The sequence below is a fragment of the Anabrus simplex genome, chromosome 6, assembly GCF_040414725.1.
Source record: "Anabrus simplex isolate iqAnaSimp1 chromosome 6, ASM4041472v1, whole genome shotgun sequence".
Taxonomy (NCBI): domain Eukaryota; kingdom Metazoa; phylum Arthropoda; class Insecta; order Orthoptera; family Tettigoniidae; genus Anabrus; species Anabrus simplex.
Window position 1 is genome coordinate 23,659,014 of NC_090270.1, and position 21,620 is coordinate 23,680,633.

The window sequence follows — 21,620 nt, forward strand, 5'->3', positions numbered from 1 at the left end:
AAAAAACATACCATGTGACTGCCTGTGATGTTCAGAATAAATACCTGCCTATTCTACTATCATCTTTACGAACTCCACAGTAGAAAACAACTGAACATTTTCACACAAGACATAAGCAGTTTTTTTCAGCATTCTGAGATCCATAATTTGCCGCAAACATATCTCTTTGTCCTCTATAATTATCCGTGTCTTCTCACACAAACGCACCATCAATAACATTACGACCAATATTTTCCCGTTTATCAAAAGCAATATCAATGTCACGATCACTACTTTCACTCTCCAATTCTATATCCTAGTCCTTGCTTAACAAAACTAAACTTTCTGTATCATCATTCGGTAAAACATAGTTAATTTTCGAATTCGTGATCACAAGAAAACATTTAGCTGCCACAATGTCAACAACAGAACTTGTTGGTTTTTCAGACGCAATATATCATACGTAATCGATAAAAACTCGATAGATATAAGCATCAAATGAATGATCGATGCTTCGTCTATATATATATATCTTACTACATTTGTAATAGTTCAAGAAATATTCGCTAGATAGAAACACAAATCAGAAGCTACTACGTGTGTGCAATGTACGTCACTCCGCGACAGAGAGTATTGGGGAGTCTGCGTGCAGTGTACGGCACTCCAAGTTGAGTGGTTAACCGAGGTGCCTAATATCAAACAGGGACATGCGCCACCTATATCAAAATTGAGTTAAGGATCGATCATTATAGTATTTTTGATGCTCTCTCTCTGAATTAGTGGCCCGTGTCTTTCATAAATGAACATTTGTACTTTATTTTTAACATAGAAATATGGATTTTCTTTCAAAATTGGACATCTCCAAATATAGTTTCTATCAAAAACGCACATGACCATTTCAGCCAATCAGATTGCTACAAGTGACATCAAACTGTCATGGCGACCATTTGTTTACATTGTCTTGTCGGTGCGTGCTTGGAAGTTAAATGTTAATGCTTTTTTCAGCGTTTATCTTATAGTATAAGTATTTGGGAATTTTTTTTTGTTTAATATGGAAGACAATTTTTTGGAGTGTCCACCTGAACTTGCATATGTATAATGAAGGCAGAGAAGTGGAATTGCAAGTAAAGGAAGCTTACATTCGGCTTTTTAATACCAGGTTCAATTTTGGGTTTTCTTCTCCAGGCCCAGATGAGTGCACTACATGCTTGGAACTAGAGCAATATATTAAGTTTGAAAAGAATGAAGAGGAAAGATCAACCTTAATTTTGAAGAGAACTATCCACAAAAAATAAGCAGAGAATTTGTATCAACATCTAAAGGAAAAAGAGGAGGATTGTTTTTTAATGTCCTATGATTGCCAAATGAACCTTGTTTTGCCTAAATTATGTGATAGTCAGCTTATTATTCCAGACAACTCTACTGTTACAATCTGTCTGTTGTAACAGGCACATCTCAAAGCAAACTGCACCCTGACAATATGTCGGTTTATATGTGGTTGGAGAATGAGGCAAAGAAATTAGAAGTGGTATTTCCAATTATTGGACACTCATATTTGCCCTCAGATAGGATTTTTAGACTCATTGAGAAAGGCCTGAAAACAATGACCTTAATAAGTCCAAATGAATATCATGAGGTGTTCGAAAGGTACTGTACCCATACTGGGTAATTTAGGGCAACTATTACATAATTCGGTTTCACAAACAACTAAATAGATGGAATTGTTGGATGAGAACCTCCAGAAGTCACTTCCCGGGCTTGAAGTCTCGTCCTCCTTACTTTCGTTGCGTCACCGGCTGAACTCATAAAGCATACGGTCAATGGAATGTTCGAAAAAGAAAAATAGGCACTACATAAAATATAACGAAAGTAGGATTTTCTATAATGTGAGAGGAATACACTAATATTATTAAATGAGAAGAATCTTCATTGAAATATTATTTGCTAAACATTTTATTATACTGATAAAATCACATGAGATGGTGCCATATTACAACACATAAACAAAGAAACAGTCAAGACTGATGCAAAAATTATATATATAGTATTCCTTAACGTCCTTCTAGTTTATTCACAGTTGTAGTTGGTCCTTGGCATACCTCAAATCATTTGATTAATAAACACTGATACGTGGATTTATTTATCTATAACAGTGATACTATATGGCATCCATTTAGTTTAATAAGCTGATTAAAAATGGATATTAAATGGCATCCATCCTGTTAATTAATTAATTACCATTAATGATGTATTTAATTAACATCATTAGTCATGTATTTAATTATCATGGGTGTGGAAAGTATCATAAGTACATCTACTTTACACACGAGATTGCATCGCCACATATCAAACACATGGTCTATTTGACCATGACAATTATATATTACACTGAACACATACGTGTATCCTGGGTTTACCTAACAAATTATATTCAAAGAAAAATCAGCCAATGCTGGAATCGAACCCATCACCATAGAACACTTTGGGGGATAATAAAACACGTAAACACATTACATAGAAAAAATATCAAACATATATCACACAATACATCTTGAAGATATGGCATAATCAAGCCATAGTATCAGGTTAAATTCTTCGTTCCAACATGGGTCGAACTAAGGTACTCCAGCTTCCAAGGTAAAAAATTTAAAACTCCAATCACGAGCTAATTTAATGCATAAACATGGGAAGGGATCTATCCTTCGCAAAATCGGAAATTTATCCGTGTTACTCATAATGTATCATTAGAATGGAATTGAGACTGCATTGGCAAAATGAAAGAGAGATCCAGCAGGTAAACATTAAGCTTGTTGGGGACAACAGAATCTTTCACAGACCCTACAAGTCCTCATGTAGTAAAACTGTCAATCATGACAACAGCTGTGTGTCCAGCTCCGTGACTACAAAAACACATTGAACTCTTCATTTCCTTCCTTCTTTCTTTCTTTCTTTCTTCCTTTCTTTCTTTCTTTCTTTTATATATCATCTCGGCTTGTTCTCAAGTACGCATTCATTTGAGAGCCATTACTTCTTATTATTCATATCTGGCTATATATTCAGCCTAATTCAATATATCACAACAGCCATAATTATTATAATCTTTTATCAATCCAACATCTCAAAAATTCACAAGCTTTACCCTCCATATCATACCACTGCATCTCATATCCGCTCTATTAATTTACAGAGAAGACTCCATTCTTACAGGTTATTTAATTCTTCTCGCATATCTATATAATTCACATAATACCTCGGTTTGGGACATCTTCAATGATCATCTATTATCATACGGGATTTATAAATACCTGAATCACCTTGAAGCAAACACATAGTTTATCTTCAAACTACTATGTAAGTCTTTACCAGATAGTAACATTACAAAGAAGTTATAAGTTTAGCTAAAGTGGTATTCTTCTTAAAATATGTGCTTCATATACACTAAGAATTTATGGGATCTACCGTATCTAATAAATTCATGCAAATAAACCTGCTAAATATCAATGATTATTCTTAAATCACTTGAAAACCCTAATTAAATTAATAAATAATCTTTTCCCAGTCACACGTGTATAGTGTTCCCTACATTTAATATTGTTGTTAATTATAACATTCTAATATTTACAAAAATAAAAATTGCTACTGGCATGCAAATCTCATGGTTTAATGTATTCAAAATCAGTTGTACTTATCAAATGCTGGGTATGGTTTGCCATCATCTCGAGGTACACCTTAGGTTTTTACTCTATCATGATGAGTGGTCTTCTCTCTAATAGTCATGGGTTCCTCTTCATCCTACCACGATCGATGTCTCGAACTGTGGTCTTCTTAGTTGAGTCTCTGGACGTTCCCTGTAGAAATGACTGCAGGCTCCAGATCTCTGGGTTCGACGACCACTCACGAACATACAGGCAAAATGGGAAATCAGTTAGTAAACACTGTTTATGTACTTTCAAAGGAATCTACTGTTGATAAGATCCACTAATAACTTTAAATAGATTAATGCAAATATTGGCAAGTTTGTAGAAATCACTGTTCATATCCCCATTAATCACACAGTCTATCACCATGAGTGTCCATGGAGTATGCAAACGCTAATTTTATCAGGAATCGTTCTTTAATTTTTACTGAACATCACTCACTCTTAAAATGCTTTAGATCGGTCACTATTAATTACTGAATGTAATTAGCTGTCTCACTACCTCTAAATAACTTGACGTGTTTGCCCTTTCACTGATGATTGCATCATGAGCCGCAACTGACTGTTTTGTTTAAAAAAAATATAAAATGTTGAGATAAGACTTCTATTCATCAATACTGTACATTATCTTGTACCACACGGCTTATTTCACGATATTTTACATCGCACTGATGTGGTTTTCTTCTATGACACAACACTTCATACACTGATATCCAAGTTCACTCCTAACATGTGGGTACTGCGGCTACACAAATGACAATGGGATACTGTATCTAGGTCCTGGCTCTACTTATAGCCTCCGGACAAAATGATCGGGGGGGAGGTAAATTATGCAGTAATGCGCTATCCTTTTCTTGTTACAGCGCAGGAAACTGCTCCTTTCGGGCTGGGGTATCGCAAATCACATCCCGGTTCATCATGTAGACTGCTAATTACTACATTATATGTCACAGAATATTGCGGAAAACGGCATATATATGTAATTGACTAGACCTCCTAACATGCCTATGGCATGGTGATGAACGGTCACAGTACGGCACAGTGAAACTGATTGGACAAACCTGAATTGGAAAGAACAAGCAGAGATTTATCTGAAATTTGCAAGTCAACTTCATTTCAAGATTTCACAGCGTAAAAAAAACTGTGCTCAGTTATATGAAAAGAGGCAATTTTGAAGTTAAAAGTGAGGTAGGCTGCTATTTGGACACAGATATTGAGCGCAAGATCACAAAGACAGGACAGGCGAGTCTCATGTTAATGAACGTTTTACCTATTGACATTTGTGTGAATGTAAACCCACAGAAACTTAAAGATGTTGATAAGTTATGAGGTAAGGGCTTCAGAAAAGAGTGGAAATTAAATACCTCTCTTAAGTGGCATGTCAAAGTCATTAATAAGAACAATTGGCTGAAAATCAGATACAGGAAAATCAGTTTGGTTTCAAAAGTGGAAGGTCAACAACAGACCCCATTTTCATTATGGGATAACTGATGGAAAGGCAATGGGAGTATGGGAATGATATGGTGATGACATTGAAAAAGCATATGACAGTGTCCCCAGCAATAAAGTTTGGGACAGTCTGGTTTAAAAAGGTATTGGTTAGGGATTAATAAAAATAATCATGGCAATGTACAAGGAATGTTGTAGTTGTGTGCAAACACAAGTTGTCAGGACAAGTTGGTTCAAAATCACTAGTGGGCTGAGACAGGGAAGTGTTCTGTCGCTAATCTCGTTTACAATAGTAATGGATGACATCATGAGAACACCAAAAGCAACATATGGAGGAAGAGAAATGGACATCATGTTATTTGCAGATGATATTGTAATTTTGGGAGAAGAGGATATGAATGTTCAAGAACAGTTGGATGTGGTGAATGGGAAGATTGAAGAATGTGGATTGAAAATAAGTGTAGAAAAGAGTAAAACTCTTGTTATGACTAGAGAGGAGAAAGAAGGGAAATGTCAGATTGGACTTGCAGACAAGCCCCTGGAAGTAGTGGAGACGTTCAAATACCTGGGGAGTGAATTAATGGAGAATGCTCGATTGGATGCTGAGATTAGTAAGAGGATTCAAGCTGGAAGCTGTTTCTATCATAGTGTAAGGAATATGTTATGGGATAAAGATGTGCCAATGGAAGCAAAGGGAACTATGTACAAGATGTATTACGTACCCATTACAACTTACGGAGTAGAAACTTGGACAATGACGAGAAGGATGAGAGTTGAATACAGGCAGCCGAAATTAAGTTCTTGAGGAGTATGATACAGAAGAATAGTAGGGACAAAATAAGGAATGAGAAAATCCGGAAGAAATTGGAGTGGAAAAAATGAATGATAAAATTGACAGAAGCTGACTAAGATGGTTTTGGCACATAAAGCGAATGAGTGATGAAAGAATGCCAAAAAAAGGTGATGGAAATGCAAATGCAAGGAAGGAGAGGCTGTGGTCGACCACGCTTGAGATGGAAGGACACAATCTGACACAGTATTATAGAAAGAAACCCGGACTGGGACACAGTGTTGGAGGAGGAGTCAGGGAAAGACCGAAGAAAGTGGAGAGGAACCATATTTTCCCCTACCTGGCTGCAGCTGGATAAAGGGAAATGATGATGATGATGACGATGATGTAGTGAAAATGAACAAGCTGTTAATGATTATGAATGTGATTGTTTTGAAGATTCATGTGATGAACTAGAGGTTATTTGCCCAGAAATACACTGAAGCAAGAACTGAAATGAATGTTAAAATTGTTAACAAAGTATAAGAATAACCTAATTTTTTTCGTATTTTCATTACATTTCTTTTAAAACAGAAGTTTACTTTCTTGTCATCCTGAAACTTTGATTGCAAATATTGAGATAGTTTGTTTCAAAAGTGGACAATTACATGGATGTTTGTATAAAAAATGGACAAAAGCCAATCTTAGTAAAAAAAAAATGGACATTGTCATATTTGAACTTGTTTTCCATTGCCTTAGAATGAATGTCGACCATGGTTTTCTTGTTCATTTTCACCCTCGTATTGGGAGGTTAACGTAGAGAAACAAAAATGTGGCTCTACTGAAAAGTTAACAAAAAGGCTTTTGTTCATGTTTGATACTAGGCACCTCAAGTATCATATTTTTTGCCATCACCCATATCACACAACTTAATTTTTATTATGGAATTAAGGGAGAAAATTAATCCTTGCATGTACAGTATGCTCCATGGGTTGGTCTTCAGATGTCAGTATAAATGTAACAAGGCCTGCATGCTTGTGCACAGTTCAAAGTCTGACGTTCTCCCTTTATTCGGATGAAAGATAGGTGCATATTTATAGTATTGTAGTATTCTCTGGCCAGATGAAGCTAGATGTAATGTCATCCTGTTGGACTGCCTGCAATTTCAGCATAACACAATATAAATTCTGTGTATATTTTCCACCCTAATATTTGGTTTTAAGTGTGAGTCAGTTTCTCGGTGAGTTATGAAGGACCCTCGAAGTTTTGAACATTGAGTGATTGAATTCACAGAGAAATACACTATTCATGCTATGGGCTGAAAATTATTGTGAAATAGTTTAACATTGGCAGAAATAGAAATTTGCTCTTCAAAATACTTACAAATCAAGAAATGTGCTCTGGAAGTCAAAAAGTGGAATGTTCCCTGAGCTTCAAAATGAGCTGTTTGAATGTCTGAAATATTTACGTGATGGTGAACATGGTGTTTCACATAAAATACAGTAGTTACAGTTTAAAAGCATGCAAGATAGTGACAAAGCAGACGGAATATTAGCGCACTGAACCAAGTCAAGCCATGGCTAGATTACCTAATTCATGAAGAGGAAGGGACTGTCTTTGGTGGCATAATGAAATTAACACACTAACATTTATTTTAATAGGCCTATATGAAAGCATGATGTTCTATTACCTTTAAAAAGTTAGTTATAATCAATTTCCTAATTTACTTCATATATCTCGCACTCCGATTTTGACTACTACTATTAAATGTTTTCAGTCTTCCCCTGAAAGGGGAGGTGGGCCTCCTAGATGATGAAGCCATCTCTCAGGCCGGGAGATTTGTATTGGAGAAGGTGAGAGGGTTGGCGGCCATGGCCTGTACAAGGAACTGTCCCGGCATTCGCCTTAGTGCAGGAGAATGGAAAACCATTCTCAGGACAGCTGATGGTGGGGACCAACCCTCACCGTTTCCTGAATACAGAGGTGTAGAGCCATGGTAGAGCTGTGTCCACCCGTCCTCTGCTCGGTTGGTCGGTCGGAGTGCAGAGCTGTCACACCATGGACCAGACGTGGCCATCTGTGGGCCGAGACCCACTGTGCATCCACCGACCCCCGATTTTGAAATTGAAATTTTCGGGAATGAAACTGGAAGGTATATGCAAGTAAATGCGATAAATAAATATATAAATTTTTGATAACCACAGAATGAATTTCTAGGGTTGACACCTTAGATGAAAACAGTGAGTTTCAGTATCAGTCCTAATATATTTATTGAAAGAAAACTCATGTTTTGTGTTGTATTTACTGTGTTAAAGCTTCAACAGCTGGGTGGAGGGCTCGAGTTGATCAAGTGGGAGGAAGAATCATATGAACATCTGACAGTTTGCAGGTTTGAATCAACTTGGCTGCTCACTTCCCTTGGGCCTTCTGGCATGTTCAAATGGAGTACCATTATGTATGTCAAGGTTCAGTTCCCACTTAGGTAACATTTGCCACAATTATAAATAAATCCCAACACTTGATATTTAGCAAAATGAAATCTGTCTGCCTAAGCCTGTTTTTTACTGTTCGCCAGTTGTGTGCTGCATTCTGGCTCCAATGGAAGTACAGGGATTCAACAAGGCCAAGATGGTCATACATTACATGAATCCATATTTGTTAGTCACCATTTTAACCATTTACGGTTTATGGGTATTTTGGGATCTATATTTAATGTTACCAAGACATCAGTTTCTCCACTTAGTGGCCCATAGTGAGGGCCTTTTGTTAAAAGGGAGTCAGTGTGTAACATATTATTTAGCATTGAAGAAGTCATTGCACTTGTAACATAAAATAGCCTGCCATGAAAGTTTGTGTTAGAGAAAGTGAAGACTTCTAAGCATGGCTAGGATTTTGATGACATGTCACCTTTTAATTGGTTTGCAACAGACATTGCTAACTCATACAGAAATCCTGATCACATTGTGGAAATGCTAATTTATTAGGTAATTTTTTGTCATTTTGTATTTTTTAAAATTATACATCATTATGTGGTTATTTAATGGAATTTATTAGACTATTTTACACTTTTTGAGTCATTTTCTTACATGTTTGAGGATTTTGAAGCATTTACACATCTGCTATTGGATATTATCGCAACTGTAAGTGAGGATGAATACGGAGACTTGAGAATCTGCTCAACGCTTTGTCAGTCTGGAAACGAAAGAAACTTGAAAATGTCCACATTCCAGGAGAGATAGCTCCAATTGGAAAAGCCTTCTTCATAAACAATCAAGATTTCTCTTCCGAAGACGTGCAAAGTGCTCTGCGAAACGTAAACAGTTTCACGTTGTTTTCTTGACCTGGAAAAAGCCCAAAAACTTATTATAATGTCTTAAAAATATAGGATATACCAACCCAATTCGTAAATTGATTGTAAAATTTCATTTAAGATTTATGTAATTTTTTAAAGTTCTCGGATCATTTTACTGGATTTTTGCCGTCATTTTATAGATAATTTTTAAAATATTTTAGGTCATCCAAATCCTGGCCCTGCTTCTAAGATTCTGAACTTCAAAGAGTTGGAGAGAGAGAGAGAGAGAGAGAGTGAGGGAGAGAGAGAGACACACACACACACTACCACCTCCTTTGTTCTATTTCTTGTGCTGTATTTCAAAAACTTTTTCTCTTTTGTTGAACACAGAATCATTCCCTTACTTGGATCGTCAGCTATCAAATCTGGAACAGAAATGCATAGAAGAACTTGGCAAGCAAGGGTTTTCCACCCAGCAAATAGAAACGGAAGCGTTCCTCCACCTGCGATACGAGGGTACAGACTGTGCTCTGATGTGCAGTGGCAGCTCCAAGAGTACATCTGGGGATGGTGATACAGCCTGTAAGCACGGGGACTTCAAGAAGACATTCTTAGAGAGGTACGCAGCCTATACACTCAGTGGAAGTGGAAGCTATTTTGGATCACTAAACCATTAATACAACATTTGGTCCGTAATAGTTATAGTTAGTATAATTCATCCTCCTCCTTCTCCTCCTCCTCCTCCTCCTGCCATCCTCAACTGCCAGAGAATCATGTAAAGACTCATTCCATCTTTATCTCTTCATACTTCTGGAATCATTTCACATCTGTACCTTGTAATAATTTATTATGCTTTGTGTCGATTGACCCTTATACAGAATAGTCCACCAGCCCCTTATAATTTAGTTTGATGCACTCCATAATTTATAGGCAACTTTATTGGTCCTTGTTCCTCTGTTCCTATGTAGCAGCGTAGCTAAGCAAATCGGTTCATTGTCAGTACATATTCCTACGTTCGTTCGTGCATGGAAAAGATACCAAGATGGCGACTACTGTGTGTGAGTCTGTGATATCCGTAGTAGATAATGGTGTAAGATGCAGTGAAAAATGTGGCAAATGCAGAAGAGTAGTTAAAAATGGGATTCTGTGTCGTAAGTGTGATGAATGGTACCATTTTCGTTGTGCAAATATTGCAAATAGGACTGATATTGAAGAAAGTGAGTGGCTGTGTCCCGAGTGTAAACAAACTGATAGTGAGGCAGAACAACAAGAAAGAGAGACTTACGAAACTATAATTAAGATTTTAGAAGTGCTACAAGAGGACTTATGCGCCCTGAAACATGAAAATGAATGCTTAAAGGACAGAATAAAGAAACTGGAAGATAAAGAAGACATTGGAGAAGAAAGATCACCGTGGACGGAAGTGACGCGTGGCCATTTTAGGCCTAATGTTAAACATATGGGAGAAACTACGTACAACTTAAAACCGGGAAAAAACTCTTTGCAGTGCCAAAATAGATTTCAGTTATTGCAGCAAGTTCCAGAAGAAGACACACCAAGTTTTCCAGATAATTTTAAATCCAGTGGAGGTAAGAAAACCAACCGAAAGTCAAGATCGCCAAAGATTCATCTCTACGTAGACAGTCAAGGGCGGGGTATGGCAGAAGGCATCAAGGATGAGCTGCAGAATCCAGAGACTGAGGTTTTAGGACTAATAAAACCTGGTGCCAAAACTGAAGACGTCCTTTCAAGTTGTGATCCTGTGTCAGAGAAGGACAATTATGTGGTGATTGTGAGTGGTACAAATGACATTGCTGCAAATGAAGGTGAGGAACTAATTACGACTCTCAGAGGTAAGATTTCCAAACTACCTGACTCAAAAGTAATTGTAGTAAATGTGCCACCCAGGTATGACCTTTTAGAGGACTCATGTGTGAACAAAGCTGTACATGATGTAAATATAAAAATCAAGAGATTATGTAAGAGTTTTAGAAATGTCTATGTAGTAGATACTTTAGGTCTTGGCAGGCAAATGTTCACTAGACATGGGTTACATCTAAATGGTAATGGAAAAGCAACTCTCTGTAGACAAATTGCTACAATTATCAACAGAGATTTGCAAACTAATCGGTACTTAAGAAAACCCATACCACTAAACTGGCACATACAGGGAAACTTGCCAGAAAACCCAGACCCTTAAATCAAGATCTATGTACAAGGATCTGGGTTCCAGGGAAGTTCTCAACTCATGAGTCAAACGTTACCCAATTGCAACAGTCAAGTTTTAGGGAGGAAGGAGGTCTGAGATTGCTCTTGGTAAACTGTCAGAGTGTAGTAAATAAACATTTAAAATTTGGTACATTGATGGAATCTTATGAGACGGATGTGGTGATAGGAGTGGAATCGTGGTTGAGAGAAGGGGTGGGTAATACAGAAGTATTTCCAGAAGGGTATACAGTCTATCGTAGAGACCGAGGAGATAAAAAAGGAGGAGGGGTATTTATTCTGGTGAAGGAAACTTATTGTTCGCATGAAAGGGATGAAATATTAGGGATAAAATTAGTTTGTGATAATATGAAGGAGGTGGGAATTATAGGAACATATAGGCCTGGAAGAGAGGAAAGAGATATGGAAATATTTGAGAAAATAATAGATTATACTCATAAAAACAATAATGATACGGTAATAATTGGGGGAGATCTAAACTTGCCTGAAGTTGAATGGAATGGAGCTGCAAGCGAAGCCCATGAACAGAAACTGGCAAATAAGTTAATTTGGGAGGGAGGATTTACACAAGTAGTACAAGAACCAACTCGTCTCAATAACTTGCTAGATGTATTCTTGGTTAAACCATGGGAAATTGTTGATAAAACTGAGGTAATTGAAGGAATAGGTGACCATAAGGCTGTAATAATGGATGTAGGATTCGTACCAAAAATGCTTAATAAGAGGTTCACAAAAGACAAGAAATTATACAGAAAAACTAAAGTTGATGAATTTGGGACTTACCTTAAATCACAATTCAGTTGTTGGATAAGTGAAGGGAGTAATGTGGATACACTTTGGGCTAAATTTAAAGGAATAATTTGGGAAGGAGAGAAGAGATTTGTACCTGTTAAGAAGGGTAAAATGACCTCAGACCCTGTTTATTACACAAGGGAAATAAGAAAATTAAAAAGAAAATGTAGAATAGTAAACAGGAAAATCAAAGAAGGTAGGGAGAATAGAGAAACTAGAAAACAACTAATGAGGGAACTGAATAGAGTGAAAAAGGAAGCAAAAGAGAATTATATGAATGGCATTCTTCAAGAGGGTAATGACCACAAAGGGAAATGGAAAAAGCTGTATTCATATATTAGGAATCAAAAAGGAAAAGGAATCCAAATTCCTACAATGGTGGGAGAAGGGGGTGAACACTATTTAACAGATACTGAGAAAGCAAACCTCTTTAGTAGGGAATTCCGAGATTCAGTAGAAGATTGTCAGGACTTGGAAACCGTAACAGAAGATAGAGAGGGAGAGACACAGAGGGAAACAAGAAGCTTCTCATTCACAAATGAAGATATTTTCAGAGAAATCCAACTGCTTCAGCAAGGAAAAGCAGCAGGAAGTGATCAAATTACTGGGGAGGTATTAAAGACAATGGGGTGGTATATAGTGCCTTATTTAAAATTTCTCTTTGACTATGTCATAAATAATAGTGTGATACCAAAGGAATGGAAGGGATCTATAATAATACCAATTTATAAAGGAAAGGGTGATAAAAGGAAACCAGAGAACTACAGACCAATCAGCCTGACCAGTATAGTTTGTAAAATACTGGAGAGTTTAATAGCAAAGTACATCAGAGGGATATGTGATGATAAAAATTGGTTCATGAGGAGCCAGTATGGATTTAGAAAGAAATTTTCTTGCGAGGCACAACTGGTGGGATTTCAGCAGGACATATCAGATCAGTTAGATTCAGGAGGCCAGTTAGATTGCATAGCCATAGATCTTTCCAAAGCCTTTGATAGAGTAGAACATGGAATATTATTAAAGAAATTGGAGGGAATAGGATTGGACGTAAGGGTTATACGTTGGATAAGAACATTTCTAAATTCAAGGGTTCAGAAAGTCAAAGTAGGAAATAATATATCACAGGAAGAGAAAGTCTGGAAGGGAATTGCACAGGGTAGTATAATCGGTCCGTTACTTTTCTTAATATACGCAAATGACTTAGGGAACAATATAACATCGAAAATAAGATTGTACGCAGATGACATAATTGTTTATAGGGAAATAAATAATATTGAGGATTGTTCAGAATTACAAAGGGACCTTGACAGTATCCAGGAATGGGTTGAAGAAAATAATATGAAGATTAATGGAGCCAAATCAACTGTTACAACTTTTACAAACAGGAGCTTTAAAACTGAATTTGAATATACTTTGGATGAGGTAGTTATCCCAAAAGATGGCACTTAGGTGTGAGATTTGAAAGTAATTTGCACTGGAAGGGTCATGTTGATGACATTGTTGGGAAAGCATACAGATCGTTACATGTCATAATGAGGCTACTTAAAGGATGCAACAAAGAATTAAAAGGAAAAATGTTACTTAAGTATGGTTCGTCCATTATTGGAATATGCAAACAGTGTTTGGGATCCTCACCAAGAATACCTAATAAAAGAACTAGATGGTGTGCAGAGGAAAGCAGCAAGGTTTGTAACAGGGGATTTCAGGAGAAAGAGTAGTGTATCAGAAATGTTAAAGGAACTTGGGTGGGAAACCTTAAGTAAGAGAAGGGAGAAAAGTAGACTTATAGGATTATATAGAGCCTATACAGGAGAAGAAGCATGGGGAGATATCCGTGAGAGGCTTCGGTTGGAAAATAATTATATTGGTAGAACTGACCACAAGTACAAAATTAGAAGGAATTTTAGCAGAAGCGATTGGGGTAAATTTTCTTTCATTGGGAAGGGCGTGAAGGAGTGGAACAGTTTACCAGGGGTAGTGTTTGATCCTTTTCCAAAATCTGTACAGATATTCAAGAAGAGAATAAACAACAACAGAGATAATAAATTAAATGTTAGAGGGCATTCGACCAGTGCAGGATATTGTAAATAATAAATGTGTGTGATTAAATTAATTCCATCCCCTGGTCTAAGGAGTTTGGACAGCCCAAGTAGGGGACTGCCTGTAGGGGTGAAGTACAGTGGGGACTTCGAGGGCCCTGGGACCGCTACGGTAGCTGTGAAGGCCCTTCAGGAACTCTGAAAAGTGGTGGCAAAAGGGCTCTGGTTAAGACGCAGCAGGTCGTTATGCTACTTAGGTTCCAAAATGGGTAAAATATAAATATGTAAATAAATTGAATGTTAATTTTAATCTTATACCAGTTGTATAGTATTATTAGAAGTAATTTCACATACCGTACTGTATATGAGTTGACTATGTTTGTAAGATATTATAAGTAGAATTTTGTAAAACAATATAAATTTATTAAGGATGATGTGTGTGTTTAATAGAAAAAATTATTAGCATAAATTGTATAATATTGTATTCTAGGAAAAATTCCTTCGTCTCCTGTTAATTTAAAATTTAGTGCTTGACAATAATGTATTTTAGTGTACCATTTGCCACCGAGGTAGACACCTCATTTGCAAATAAAGAGATTTTGATTTGATTTTGATTTGATTTTGATCTTGAACTGGTCGTACGTGTACCACTAGCACTTGAAGTGTTTCTGGTGGTGTGCAACAAGTGGCTGGGAAAAATTTTAAAACATGAAACTAACATCATCCTATCATATATTGGGGCTAGTAGCCCTTTATGGTCTTGCATTCCCTCCCTATCTCTTCATCAGGGTGGTTCTTCTTCCTCTGGGTTGGTAGCAAAGAAATTCCTTAGGTTGTTTTCCAGCTTTCGTCCTTTGGACATAGCATTTTCAATTTGTTTGATAATTGTAGATGTAGACAGTTATTGGGCTTACTTTCAACTCTTTCAGCATGTTCGTAATTTTTTATGGTCCTGTTTTGTTTACCTGCAGTTCGGCACATGAATTTTATTTTTCATGTTGTGTTAGTGGATACGTCTCTGTTTCTTAAAGTCCATATCTCTCTGCCATAGCATAGGGTTGGTCTAGTGAGAGTATTGTATAGGTGCAGATGGGTGTGTTTTTGCACCATACACAACTTCATTATAAGGTTCTGTTGTTCTTGTGTACTTAACTAATTTGGTAGATATGTGTGGCTACCTCTGACAAGATCCCTCTCTATAATTTTGTTTTCTAAACATATTTTTCTTTGTATAGAATCCTTTCTTTTAAAGGCTATTATTTAGATTTTTCAGCTGATGTTGAATTTTGAAGAGACATTCTGAAGGTTGAACATAGATCTTTACAGGTCATCTTTTGCTGTTGCTAATAATGCTAAGTCATCAGCAAATAATATGGCATCTGACTGTCTGTATCTTCTGTAAATTTGTAGAGAACCATTTTCTTATTACTGCCTTCATATAGATGATAAATAATAGAGGTGAAAGTCTACAACACTGTCATATGCCTGTGTTAATTGGTTTCCATTCTGTCTGTTGCTGTTTAAATAGGCTACATGAAATATTGATATGCATGAAAACACAACAGGCCTACCTTTTCTTGCGTGGTTTCTGTGGAGATTTATTTGGATGAGATGCGCTGGAACCCTTCACCTTCTGAAGAGTCAAGACACTTCCACCCATCGAAACACTTGCCCTGTTAAGAGACTGACTGAGAGAAACCAATAATAATTTGCTCTCTTTCTCTTTCTCACATCCCAGAAGATTTGTAATTATCTTCCTTTCACCACTCACCAAGTGCACACAATTTATGAGGAACGTAGAGACATTCACTTGAAACCAAATTTTTTTTTTGTTATTGGCTTTACGTCGCTCCGACACAGATAGGTCTTATGGCGACGATGGGACAGGAAAGGGCTAGGACTCAGAAGGAAGCCGCCTTGGCCTTAATTAAGGTACAGCCCCAGCATTTGCCTGGTGTGAAAATGGGAAACCACGGAAAACCATCTTCAGGGTTGCCAACAGTGGGGTTCGAACCCACTATCTCCCGAATACTGGATACTGGCCACACTTAAGCAACTGCAGCTATCGAGCTTGGTCAAACCGAATTAAACAATAGATCAGTACATCTCAGGTGGTGGTGTTGATTATTGTTTTAAGAGGAAGTAAAACTAGGCAGCCATCCCCTATATAACACTACTCAGAGAGAAAAAATGGAAGGGGTCTGATACTTCAAAAAATGAAAGTATCGGCCAAAGGAAGTGCATGAAAATGAAAGATTCCCTAGGCCTCCATACGTAATACCGTCGGGGTCTGAAAAGAACAAGAGTTGACCATGGGAGGTTGGGTAGGATAGATGAAAGTGAGGAGCCTGGCACAAGTAAGTGGAAGCAATGCCAGGACTCAGCTGAGGGCCCTGTGGTCGCTAACCCACGCTCCAAAGTTCAGAGCCCCTGAGGCCCCTTTTAGTCGCCTCTTACGACAGGCAGGGGATACTGTGGGTGTTATTCTACTGCTCCCACCCACAGGGGGCACTACATCTCATGAAAAGGAATACTTATTCAAGTTGTGAATGTCCCCTTCAAGCTTTAAATAAACCATTACTCATGTTACTATTCAACAAGACATAATTTATAAATTAAATGGCTCAACTATACAGATAAGGAATACCAACTTCCAGATCGACTGAAGAACACTTGGTTACTATATATAAGGACATTGACATAGTTCAACACAAACCATAACAGTTTTAGTGTGTCATTTTAGTCTCAATTTTAAACGTGCAGTCCAACTTGATCAATGTTTTAGACTTAGATTTTAAATTAAGACATACCAAATTGTATTCTTTATTATTGGTTGTGTGTAAACATATGTTTCCAATAAGATCATGGCTGAAGATGACTCAATGTATGTAGGGTTGAAACTTGTACCAGTTATATAGGACACTATATTAAACTAAAGGTATATAACAGGTGGACCTTTCTCTACCCTTTGATAGCACAACGGACTATGCAAGCAACACAAGACAAGTGACTTGGTGGGAGGATTGACAGCACTGGCCTTAAGCTGTGCTATTCCGAGTTGCCTGAGCAAGCCATTACGAACCACACCAAAGACCAAACTACGGAATGGAAAGCTCTTAACATCGCGTGCACACCTTATCACCATCATCATTAGCTTATTCACAAGGCAAGACAAGTTCTTGCTCTAAACCATTTCTCTGCTCCAACCAGCCTGTTCTTTGTCCTTCTAAGTATTTTGACACACTCACACTACCTTGATATATCTCTTTCACTCTCTCTACAGTACACTCCCCAATTCCTTCATTTTTTAGAATTCTCCACACTGTCATTTTTCTTTTCTATATCAAGGAAGATTATATAGATATAGATCCTTGTTGTTTTCATAATGGCACTCTTGGAGCTGTGTGACCACAATCATTATGTTGCCTGAGGTTCTTCCTGATCTGAAACCATGTTGAACATTTAAAAATATCTCTTATAACTCATTGTGCATATGCTTATCCAGTTGTTGTTTGAGTCATCAGTCCATAGACTGGTTTGATGCAGCTCTCCATGCTTATCCAGAGTAAGATTAAAGAAAATTTCTCTTACAGGTATCAAAGTGAATTTGGGTTCACAATTCCCAGCCGTCCAATCATTGTGGATGATGTCAGAGTTCGTGGTGTGGGCAAATCTCTCATCAATACTGAGCATGAAATACCTCCTGCTGATCAGCCACCTGTTGTGGAAAAGGTGAGGCTAATAGTAACTAGTGGAATTCATTTGAAACACAGAACCTTACAGTTTTTGCTCAGTACCCCAACAAGAAAATGACCCTCTGTGGATTAAAATAGTAATTGGTGTCCTCGTCCTGAGGTTGTGCAGCTCTTTACAGGCACCTTGAATGAGGTGAGCTGCATTTAACATTTTAAACACATACCAACGCTCCTGGTGTGGACGTGCGATGTGCCATTCAGAATTTATATGGATAGTAGTACAATGCTTAAATGAAGGAAGGATACTGGCTGGAGAAGCAAAAAGAAATATATGTAAATTTCTCCACTGCATGGAAAAGCATAAAATCGTGGATATGTTTTGGGCTTAGAAGACAAGAGATCGAGTATAGATTCTTTGGTAGCCTCTTACAACATGCAGAGGTACAGATAATGCATCCTTGCACTCTATTCACAGAGAAGATAGTGTTCTGATAAATCGAAATACGAGGGGGGATCAAATATAAACAAGATTTTATTTTTTATTTAAATTCATTTATTGAAAAACACAAGGCAATTACAATTTATTTCTCCAAATAGTTTCCTGCTTTGGAAATGTTTTTGTCCCAGCATATAGGCAGATTTTTGATGCCCTCATCGTAAAAAGAACAGGATCGTGTCACCAACCAGTTGCGCACCAAGTCTTCCACACTCTCGTCATCTTCAAATTGTTGCCCTTCTAGAGCTTCTTTAAGCAGTCCGAACAAATGGAAATCACAGGGCGATAAGTCCAGGCTGTAAGGAGGATGATCAAGTGTAGTCCAGTGCATTTCCTGTAGCTTGGAGACAGTTAGAGCTGCAGTATGGGGCTGTGCATTGTTGTGGAGGAGGATGATCTGTCAAATTGGTTGGTCTCGACTTTTGCGGCGATATGCAACCTTCGCCTTGTTCAACAGCTCGCAGTAGTAAGCAGCAGTGATTGTGTGTTGCTCATGCAAAATATCAATCAGCAATATGCTTCGCTGATCGAAAAAAATCCGTTACAAGAACCGTGCCAGATGACAGTCAAGTCTTGGCGTTCACTGGTGCTGCCTCCCCTTTCCTCCACCACTCCTTACTGGCTTGTTTGGATTCGGGAGTGTAGTGGTGGACCCATGTTTCATCGTAGGTGACGATCGGACTCAAAAATGCATCACCTTCTTCTGCAAACCTTGCTGTAAGCCATTGACAGATCTCCAAACGTCTCAACTTCAGATTTTCGGTCAAAAGGCGAGGTACCCATCTGCAACACAGTTTACAGAACAGTAGGTTGTTTGTGGCAATTGTTTGACAGTTCCCATAACTGATTCTGACTTGTTCTGCAATTTCTGATACTCCCACCCGTCGATGTCGTCAATAATGTCTTTAACCGCACAAATGTTTTTGTCTGTAATGCTGGACGAGGATGGCAATCGTGTTGCTGACTTTCCACATGTTCTCGTCCTGCCTTGAACTTTTTATGCCAGGCAAACACACGCATCCTTGACAATGTTTGATCACCGAACTGTGCAGTCAATCCAGGCAAATTTCCACCGCTGTAACTCCTTCACGAGCAATAAATTGTATAATTAAGCATTGCGCAGTGGAGAGGTGCACCTGTTGCTCCGACATCGTGAGTGTTACTGACAAAACGGCGGGAAATATCTAACAGCATGCTGTCCCCACTCTTAACGGTTCCGCCTAAGCATAGCAGAAGCGCGGGGACAGTCCTACCAACTGTTGATGTTCAGGAACAAAAATCATTTATATTTGATCGACCTTCATATGTAACATCAAGATCTACGTCCAGCAATATGGCAGCTAATCCAGCACACAACATTCTCATGCCATGTCACAAGATAGCCCCAATCTATGTCCAAGAAAATGGTTGCTCATTTAGCACACAATTTAATGCCATAAATATTTGCAAGGTACATATTATGAGAAAACTTTTGCTGCATTTGGTGGCGTTACATGTGTAAGGGGCTTTACTGTGACCTAGACGAAACGCCAGTCAAAGACAGTGGAAACTCGTTTAAAACACTGTGCCATTTGTACCTACTGTATATAGAAGGCAGAGTTCTGTTCCCGCACCGAAACCCAATCGCTCTACTTCCACCTACGCCGACAAAGAGGAAACTTCGTAAATACAGTAGTTTCTTGGCAATAAGCAGAATCCAGTTAAGTCACTATATTCACTAGATGCCATGCATGAATTAATATGTAGGGAGGAACTTGTGTTTTTTAAAATTTTTTCTTCCAAGTGTTTGAGATCTGTTACTCTAGTTTTCGTCCAAGTCAAGTCTGAATAACGCCTGGAAAATAGAAATAGATGAATATCACTGCTGCTTTCAAGGCTTCATCAGGATGGTTGCAAGGATTTAAAGATCGTCGTGGAATCACATGGAGAACAATTTGCGGTGGCTCAAAATCTGCAGAAGACGTCACAGTGCATCACTAGAAAGAAGAGGTTTTGCCGGGTATCGTAAGCTATTATCAGCCTCCAAACATCTACAACTATGGTGAGACCAGCCTCTTCTACAATCTCCTTCCTAATAAAACATTAGCTGAAAAAGGTGACTCATGCCATGGAGGGAAGAAAAGCAAAATCCGTGTAACAGTACTTCTCGCCACCAATGCAGATGGATCTGACAAACTTCCTCCACTTGTGATAGGAAAATCGAAGAATCTGAGGTGTTTTTAGGGTGTGAAAACAAAACCTAAGGAATATGAATCCAAAGGAGCAGTGGTTGAAAAAACTGGACATTAAAATGAAAAAGAAACAGAAGAAGATCCTTCTTCTTATGGAACATTGTGCAGCACATCCATCTCAAATCGTTCTGGAGAATGTCCGAATGGAAGGTTTCCCTCCTAACTGTACCAGTGTTCTACAACCGCTTGAGTTGGGCATCATTGCAAATTTCAAAGTGCATTATAGAAAAATGCTGGTTCAACGTTTAATAACACTGAGTGATGCAGGAAATGAACCTCTCTCCATTAATTTGCTACAAGCCATGCACTTTATTTCGGCTGCCTGGAAGCAAGTGTCATCCTCCACAATCAGCAGCTGTTTCCGCAAAGCTGGTGTCTTACTAGAAGAGGCTGCCTTTAATGATGATTATGGGGACGAAGTTTTGTCTGGCAATGAGCTAATGCTTCCGTAGGATGTAGAATTCGGTACTTTTGTGCATTTCGATGACAATCTGGCTGTATGTGGAGAACTACCGGATGAAGAGATTATTGCTGATGTATGCCAACAACGCGGCGGTGATTGACAAGCTACAGGCGATAGTGACATTGGAGATGGAGATAACGACTTGAATCTTGACACCTGAACTGACTGAACTGTTAAGTGCAATCAAAGTGTGTAGCCATTACATCAGTGCGAAAAGTTGTAGTGAAAATGCTTCGAATTCATTACTATGCTTGTTAAAGGAGGTTTATACTCTTAATTCAAGAAAAGTGAAACAAACCAAACTATCTGATTTCTTTAAGGCTGGGCCAAGTTCAAAATAATACTTTCTGTCTTAATATATTTATTATTTGCAAGGCTTTACACATGTAATTCTATTCCATTGCTTTTTCAGTAAATATGTGATGTATTGTGTAAGTCTGATTTCTAAGTAATTCTGAGTTACAGGTAGTTTTTTCTCTTCCCCTTGATATA

General features: G+C 38.0%; 1 protein-coding gene across 2 annotated transcripts in view; it reads left to right on the plus strand.

Moving 5' to 3' along the window:
* LOC136875423 (5-oxoprolinase) overlaps positions 1 to 21,620 on the plus strand; it is a 352,212-nt gene that overhangs the window by 141,050 nt on the left and 189,542 nt on the right. For both annotated transcript variants that reach the window (XM_067148979.2, XM_067148980.2), the window contains exons 9-10: positions 9,577 to 9,805; positions 17,837 to 17,975. In XM_067148979.2, coding sequence (XP_067005080.2) covers positions 9,577 to 9,805; positions 17,837 to 17,975 — 368 coding nt within the window. The remainder of the gene's footprint in view (positions 1 to 9,576; positions 9,806 to 17,836; positions 17,976 to 21,620) is intronic.